The 8,373-nt window shown below is 51.4% G+C and overlaps 1 protein-coding gene across 1 annotated transcript; it reads left to right on the forward strand.

Annotated features, from left to right (window-relative positions):
- Positions 1 to 639: 639 nt before the first annotated feature.
- On the forward strand, positions 640 to 6,244 carry POU4F1 (POU class 4 homeobox 1). Its single transcript, XM_019742552.3, has 2 exons — positions 640 to 1,164; positions 1,819 to 6,244. Exons 1-2 carry the CDS (start codon positions 1,042 to 1,044, stop codon positions 2,959 to 2,961), a joined length of 1,266 nt encoding a protein of 421 aa, XP_019598111.3. The 5' UTR covers positions 640 to 1,041; the 3' UTR covers positions 2,962 to 6,244.
- The last annotated feature ends 2,129 nt before the right edge of the window (positions 6,245 to 8,373 follow it).

Genomic DNA, 8,373 nt, shown 5'->3' on the forward strand with positions numbered 1-8,373 from the left:
CATTCCCTAGTAGAAAGCACACGTTTCTTGTGGCTCCTAAGTGGCTGTCACTGTCGGTGCCTGACAGTTATATTCACAACAATAACAACAACAACAACAACAAAGTAGGCGGGGGAAATTAAATTATATGGAAATCAATAGCGTCTGACTGCTTCAAACAAATGTCTGTCACCGCGATTATTCTTCAAGAGCCTATTTATAAACCTTGAAAGAAACAGGTTCTCGCAGCAAAAGACAGCACCTCCTGCATTTTTGTGCTATTTATACTGTATACAGAGAAATGCACGGGCATAATTTAACATACAAATGCCCAGCTGTATACATTATATAACAGCTTGTTAGATGTCCCGGAGAGGAGGTGTGCCTAAGTAATGAGCATATATTCAGGGCTTGAGCTGGGGCGGGAGAAGAGGGGAAACTACAGAGCTGCGTGCGAACATCTTGTCTTTCCCTGCTTAAAAGATGCCTACCCTCAGACAATAGCTGGCCCTTTTGATCTTTCTAGACCCGCGGTGGGGAAGGTGAAGCGTGCAGTGCGCATGCCCCGGCAGCTACAGGTGCATCACCTGCGCTGTCCTTGCTGGTGGTCACTATAAGAGCGGCTCCCACGCGCGGGTAGCTGCTGGGCGAGCGCGCGCGCGCGCGCAGACGCACGGTGCCGCCGAAAGAGAGCGCGCGTCAGACAGACGAAGACGGCTGATGCCTGTCAGCGCGGCTGGGCCGCGAGCTCTCGCGAGAGCTCCCCGGGCCGGCCGCGAGAAGTAGGGCTCAGGTGTAAGAGGAGTGCATCCCGTCCGCGCGCGGGGCTAGAGCTCTTGGAGAACTGGGATCGCGAGGCCGGTGCGCGGCGCTCTGCGCGGTCAAAGCGAGCGCGGGGCGGCAGCGGCGGCAGCAGGAGCGCAGCAGCCCCCCGCGCGGCCGCCGACTCCGTGCCGCCAGCTGCCGCGGCTGCAGCCTGGGAAGCGAGGCCGGGAGAGCCGGCGTGCGCACTTTCCCGCGGACTTTCGGAGTGTTTGTGGATTTACATGCCAAGCCATCAAGATGATGTCCATGAACAGCAAGCAGCCTCACTTTGCCATGCATCCCACCCTCCCTGAGCACAAGTACCCGTCGTTGCACTCCAGCTCCGAGGCCATCCGGCGGGCCTGCCTGCCCACGCCGCCGGTAAGCGCCCCACACCCGCGGTTCCAGCCCGCGCACCCGCCCCCGCCCCGTTTCCGAGACGCTGCATGTCGGGTGCTGGTGTGTGCAAAAGTCCCGGTCCGGGGATTTGCGGGCAGGGATTTTTAGAGGAATCCCGCTGCTTGGCACGTTTTGTACAGTGGGGCTGAATGTCGTGTTTCTGTCGCCCCTGCCTCCGTGTCCGGCGCCTGCGATGAGTGGGGAGCGCTGGGGCCATGACTCTCGACTTTCCTCCACTTTCTCTGTTAATTTCATGCCTCAGAAAGGCGATCTCTGCGTGTGCGGGTGCGCGACACGGGTCCCCAGCTGCGAGTTACATCTCCATTTCTTCTTTCCTTCCTCCTTTTTCGTCTCCCACGCCCGTTCCCGGAATGTGTTCCTGTGTCCCTCTCCTTACATCTGTCCCCCTACCCACACTCCGGACCCTTCTCGTCTGTCTTCCCTGTCTCATCTCCAATGTGTCTCCCATTCCGCCTTTCCCGGTCTCCACTCCCCCCACCCCCGTTGTTGTTATTTTGGTTGCTTTGTGTTTGTCCTTTGCTTGTTGTGCTTTCTGGCTTGTGTGTGGTTTTGTTTTGTGTTGTGTTTGCTTTTTTGGTTTTGTGGTTTTTTTGGTTTGGTTTGTGTCGCCTGCAGCTGCAGAGCAACCTCTTCGCCAGCCTAGACGAAACGCTGCTGGCGCGGGCCGAGGCGCTGGCGGCCGTGGACATCGCCGTGTCCCAGGGCAAGAGCCACCCGTTCAAGCCGGACGCCACGTACCACACGATGAACAGCGTGCCCTGCACGTCTACGTCCACCGTGCCGCTGGCGCACCACCACCACCACCACCACCATCACCAGGCGCTCGAGCCGGGCGACCTGCTGGACCACATCTCGTCGCCTTCCCTCGCGCTCATGGCTGGCGCGGGCGGCGCGGGCGCGGCGGGCGGTGGCGGTGGTGCCCACGACGGTCCGGGGGGAGGTGGCGGCCCAGGGGGCGGCGGCGGCCCAGGCGGCGGCGGCCCCGGGGGCGGCGGCGGCGGCGGTGGCCCGGGGGGCGGTGGCGGCGGCCCGGGCAGCGGGCTGCTGGGCGGCTCGGCGCACCCGCACCCGCACATGCACGGCCTGGGCCACCTGTCGCACCCCGCGGCGGCGGCCGCCATGAACATGCCGTCGGGGCTGCCGCACCCAGGGCTGGTGGCGGCGGCGGCGCACCACGGCGCGGCGGCAGCGGCGGCAGCGGCAGCGGCCGGGCAGGTGGCGGCGGCGTCGGCGGCTGCGGCGGTGGTGGGCGCCGCGGGCCTGGCGTCCATCTGCGACTCGGACACGGACCCGCGCGAGCTTGAGGCGTTCGCGGAGCGCTTCAAGCAGCGGCGCATCAAGCTGGGCGTGACGCAGGCCGACGTGGGCTCGGCGCTGGCCAACCTCAAGATCCCGGGCGTGGGCTCGCTCAGCCAGAGCACCATCTGCAGGTTCGAGTCGCTCACGCTCTCGCACAACAACATGATCGCGCTCAAGCCCATCCTGCAGGCATGGCTCGAGGAGGCCGAGGGTGCGCAGCGCGAGAAAATGAACAAGCCAGAGCTCTTCAACGGCGGCGAGAAGAAGCGCAAGCGGACTTCCATCGCAGCGCCTGAGAAGCGCTCCCTCGAGGCCTACTTCGCGGTACAACCTCGGCCCTCGTCTGAGAAGATAGCCGCCATCGCCGAGAAACTGGACCTCAAAAAGAACGTAGTGCGGGTGTGGTTTTGCAACCAGAGACAGAAGCAGAAGCGGATGAAATTCTCCGCCACTTACTGAGGGGGGTAGGAGGTGCCGGGTGGGACAGAGCGGGGAGCTGAATGGGGCATTGAGAGGGCTTTTCCCGGGCCTGCTTCCCCACCACCCCATTTGGAGTGTCGGTTATCCTGCCTGCATTAGGAGACTTCTTCCTTTTGCGCTCTCTTCCGCCCCCTTTCTGCTCTCCCTGCCTTCATCCTCCCCTAGCCTAGAAGACTAGGGTGTTGGGTGTGGACACTGGAGAGGATGGAGGGGAGAAGAGGGAGCATTTGGGTGATCGGGGGAGTGGGGGGAAGGAAAGCGGAGACTGGAGGGTTTTGAGGAGCAGGATGGTTCTGGGGGTTAGGGTGGGGGGGAGACTCGGGAAGGGTAGGGAAATGGATTGTTTTGGACCAGAGACACCTATCAAAATCTCCTGGGGACCAAGGAACTATGTACAAAAACCTACCGACCACCAAAAACTAGGCAAATAAGGACAAACTAAAACAAAACAACAAAAGCAAATAAAAGATGCTTTAGAAATTTTAACTCCAGAGAGCCGTATTCTGCAGCTTCATTTCCCCCTAACGAAGAGAAAAAAAGAGCACCATCATTATTTACCACTGACCCCCCCCACACACACACGAACTGAGTCAAAAACCGAAAAAGAAAGGTGAAATTCTGGGTAGCGAAGCTAGTTGGTTCTGTGTGTTTAATATTAATTTTCCCTCTAAGTCTCACTTCCACCCCATCCGTGTTCTCTTTCATTTCTTCCTTCCAATGAGACTCCGATGGCTGCTCTCCATTGCCAGAAAGTGAGTGGGGGGAACTGTTGGGGGGGGGTGACTGCCACTTTAGTTGGAGTCTAAATTTTCCAGTGACCTGGCCTATACTACTGTGGCCTGGGCCTAATGGGGGTGCGGGGTGTTTAAGGAGAGAGAGGTAGTCTTTGAACTGATTGAAAAGCAGAATTTAGGAGCTCTGAAATAAATATTTTATTCTAGGAAAATAAATTTTAACAAGGTTTTTCTCTTTTTCAGTTTTGCTCTTATATCTAAGATCTAGAAACAGACTATTTCAAAATCAGCTCCCTCCCCCCACTCATAGAACTTGCTTGCCCTTTATTTTTCTGAGTGTGGTTTACTTTAAACTACCTACTGAATTGTATTTCCTATTGATTCAAATAGACTGATGGGATGGAAGACACTAGGAGAAATACTCTGTCTCCTTTTCTCCACAGAACAAAATCCATCTAGCTCTTCTAGGTCCGCTTTCCTTCTCTCTTGGAGAACATGAAATCAGTGAAATATTGAGAAGTTTCTGCTTTCAGTTGGAGTAGGACTTGGCTATGAGAAAAATCAACTAAATCCCAAATGAGAGGAAGGCAGGTTTAAAGTCCTCCATTTGTTTCAAAAGGGTCTGCATGTTGGGGGGGTAGGGGAAGCAGAACAACTGTGTTTCATTATTATTATTATTATTATTATTAAAAAGTAATTTATTGATGGGGATAAATGTTGGGTAGCAAGAACTTTAATTTGCACTATCAGTCTCCCAAATAGAAAATCATGTACAGTATTTCATAGTAATAATCAAGATATTTGATTGCAGATGAATTTTAAAAATGAGAAAGACAGTTGAAGGTGGTTAGGTAAAATGCCTGCTTGGTGCACAAGGTACTCTTTTGATCTTGTGTGTAGGGATGGCTTATTCTCATCCTTTAATAATAACTAAAAAATTGAAAACAGAAGAAATGAGAAAAGAAAAAAAACCTGCCATTTAACAAGACTGAAATCATGCATGATCTAAAAGGTACAGAAAGAAACACAATTAGGTCTCACTCTGGTTAGGCATTATTTATTTAATTATGTTGTATATCATTGTTTGCAGCGCAAACATTCTATGCATTTGAAACTGAGCACTAAACTGGGCTAGCTTTCTGATAGACCGTTTTGTGGATAGAGTGATTTCACAGTCTACTGCCTGTTTTCACTGAAAACACAACATTCTTGTCATATTCTTGTATTTAGAGGAAAAGTAAAAAGGGAAGATTATTGTAAATATTTTCTTTAATACACACACTCACACAGTGGTTACAAACTGCCAGTGTTAATCCTGAAATGTCTCACGGATTTATCTACCTGTCCATGTATGTTTGCTGAGCTTTCTCATTGGTTATGTCTTTGCTCTATTACCTTTTCCCCTCCCCACTTCTATCAGAACCATTTCTGTGCGCCAAAATACAACAGGGGGATGTGTCCCGGTACACTTACAAATAAAACATAACTGAAAGAAGAGCAGTTTTATGATTTGGGTGCATTTTTGTGTCTATGCTGGGCCAAGTCCTGGTAGAGCGGGTCAGCAAATGAGACTCATTTCAACCAAAAAAATAGGGGAGGATGACTCATGAGAAAAGTGGTGCTCTGAATAAAATGAATTCTATATTAGTTATCTGTGTTATCAAAGTTTTTGTTTTTTTAAACTGCAGAAACTCTTAAACCACAGCCCTAACTTCGGAGTGGTGGAAGCTAATAATAACCAGGCACCCCTAAAATATTTAAATTGAGGTTCAGGGACAGAGGCATTTGGAGATTTATGTGTGTTGTTCTAGCCTAAAAAACATTTATTTAAAAATATAACGAAATAACTTTATTTGGAGGATAATAAATGTAAAAAAATCCGCTAATCTGTCCTGCCACCATGTCAAATGCCTCTGTTCATTTGGAACATTTAGTGTGCCACCTACTGCTCCAGAGTGACCAGAGATTCTTTATTTTTTGGTGACTTGGGACTAGATCAGATGCCAAATGTACAAAGTTTCTTTATTAGCTGGGATTATATCTTCTGAAATCATCATACTTTAGCCAAATCTTTTTAATTTCACCGGCAAATCTGTGAAACAAAACACTTGATGTTCAACAATGAATAAGTACCTTTAAAAAGCTGTGATTTTAAACAGTTGTTAATGTTTTAAAAAAAAAAAAGCACTTAGAGGTATTTTTAAAAATAGATCTCTTCCATCAAAATTGATTTTTTTCTGTTGTTACAGACTTGAAATGTCATCAACGTTTTTAAATAAAATGCATTTGTAAAAAAAATCACGTTATTTTATAGAAAAGTATGACCGGATTTCATTGTTGGAGAACCAGGAATGAACAGAGGAAAGCCTGCTTTAAAAAAAATCTGCCCCAAACGAAGTGTTGCAGGCAAATGCATTTATGTTATATAATGATGACCGATGTATGTAATAGGAAGTTAAACATTTGTTTTGTATTAAGTAAAATGAAAAGAAGACAATATTATGCTAATAAAACAGATTATGAAAATACATGCTTTGCAGAGTTTCCTATTTTCTGTAGTAGGAAACTATGCAAAACAAGAAAATGCTTTGCTCTCTGGTGAGTGAATTTGTGTACCGCCGCAAGGAATAATAAGACTATTCTAAGACACCTTTAACTGTCAATTCGTGAAGAAACAAACAACCAAGCAAACAAATGTCCTGGAGAGAATGCAAAGGCTTGTCACTCAGCGATAGTTGGCCTTGTCAAAGTTTTCTGGTTCAGAAGAGCAGAATTTCACTCTAAGCGGATTCACGGCACCAGTCAGTGTGTGGAAATCTTAAGATGTGTGGCTCCGGTTCTCTTAAAGAATATCTCAAAATAATTTGGAGAGAGTTGGGGGAAATTGGTCTCCGTTTGCATTTCAGCTTCTCAGGAAATCCTGGCGGTGGTGGAGTAGGAAAGGCAAAAGAAAAATAAGCATGAAATACACCTGCTACGTTTCTGCCATCCATTCGTTTTAAATTTTCTCTTTTCCCGAGTCCTAGCTCCAGGTCCTGCTCCTTCGGTAGGTCTAAGAAATGATGTCCTCAAGACACAGCAACTAACTTCTGAATAGATTTTTGTTTAATGCGTGTTCTGACATTGCTCTCAACTTCGACTACACTCTCATAAATAAACCGTAGGCATCCACTGCCATGATTGTATCGATTTTTACTTTCTCGTGAAGCACTACGTCGGTCCCGTTCCTACAGGTGTTCTCGCCCCAGGACTCACCTGGCCAGCTCCCGCCCGTGGCCCCAGGCCCTGTCGCCCCGGCCTTTCCCGCCAACCCTGCGAGAAGTATCCCTGCTCCATCTTTCACGTGGATGGGCTTTCATAGTCTAGCCTGTGAAGCTGGAATTGTGACTTCTGACCTTATCTAAAAACAGCGTTCCCCACCCCATTCAAACGACCTTGGTGGCCACCGGGATGGTAAAGGTGATGACAACAATTATCTGGTATGGTTCTAGTTATCGGTGTTATTGCCGCCGCAGTCTTACCCCACCATGAGAGCCACAGTCCTCGCGGGCGGTTTCAAAGGAGACCGCAAGCTTAATTGATTTTTTAAAAATAGCAGCCGAATTCTAATTCTCTCGGGGGACTCTTTTCCACCTGCTAGATAAGTCTTGTCGCAATAATTACGTTATTTAATATTTGATCAAACCTTCGCGCCACCGCGGCTGGCGGCACCCGGTGGGCTCACGTCCTCCGGAGCAGCGGCGAGCCGCGCGGCCGCAGCCGGACTGGGAACGTGCGGCGGGGGCGCGCGGCCGCCCCGCTCGGGTTGGCTTGCCTTGCCTTTTGAATAATTCATGGCCTGAGAGTTCTGGAAATTAACAAAATGAATGATAACAAGAAGCTCATTTAAAACTTTCCTAATTGTTTCCAAATCGGCTTGATGGGGGACATGCAACCCTCCCCCCCCCACACACTCTCCGAAATCTGGTAGATCAACAGGGCTGGGCGCTGGCCAGGAAGGTCCTCGAAACTCGAGCGGCCAAACGCTCCTCGGGCTCGGGGAGCGATTTCGGAGGCAACCTCGAGTGGCTGCTGCCTCCCCTCCAGCCGCCGCCATCTGCAGCTCGCTCGACTCCCCAGCGTAACTTTGGACTTCGGGGCGGGTGGGTTGGCGGGTGCCATTTCAAACCGTAGGCAGAGCTGATTGGGTTAGAATTTGCAGCCAGGAGGGGATCCGCCCTCCCTCGACCCATGCTGGGTGCTCGCTCTGCCAAGGAAACACGAACCCTCCCCGGGCCGACCACGCGGGGAATCCCAGCGCCCCAGGAGTGTGAGCCGCGGCCAAACGACCGCGTTGCGTCTGGTTTGCGCCCCTCCGCCGCCCGCCAGGACACTCGCGGCCCGGAGGCTTCTAGTTGCTGGAGGCCGCAGCTCTTCACTGCTGGCGAGACAGCCATCGGCCTGTCGCCCCGGCCGGGACTCGGCCTGGCTGCGGAAAACCGGAGCTGGACAACGGCCCGAGGCCCTGGGTCCCGCGCGCCTGCGCAGGTGTCGCCGACGGGGCGCGGACCGCGGGGAACGCGGGCGGACGCGGCGCGCTCCGAGCGCGGAGAGCGCGCAGACCCTGCACATGCGCGTTACGTGCGCCGAGTCCCCTCAGAGGTAGCCGGGGTTCCGC

The sequence above is a fragment of the Rhinolophus sinicus genome, chromosome 16 (genome assembly GCF_057876585.1).
Source record: "Rhinolophus sinicus isolate RSI-liver-muscle chromosome 16, RSI-T2T, whole genome shotgun sequence".
Lineage (NCBI taxonomy): Eukaryota > Metazoa > Chordata > Mammalia > Chiroptera > Rhinolophidae > Rhinolophus > Rhinolophus sinicus.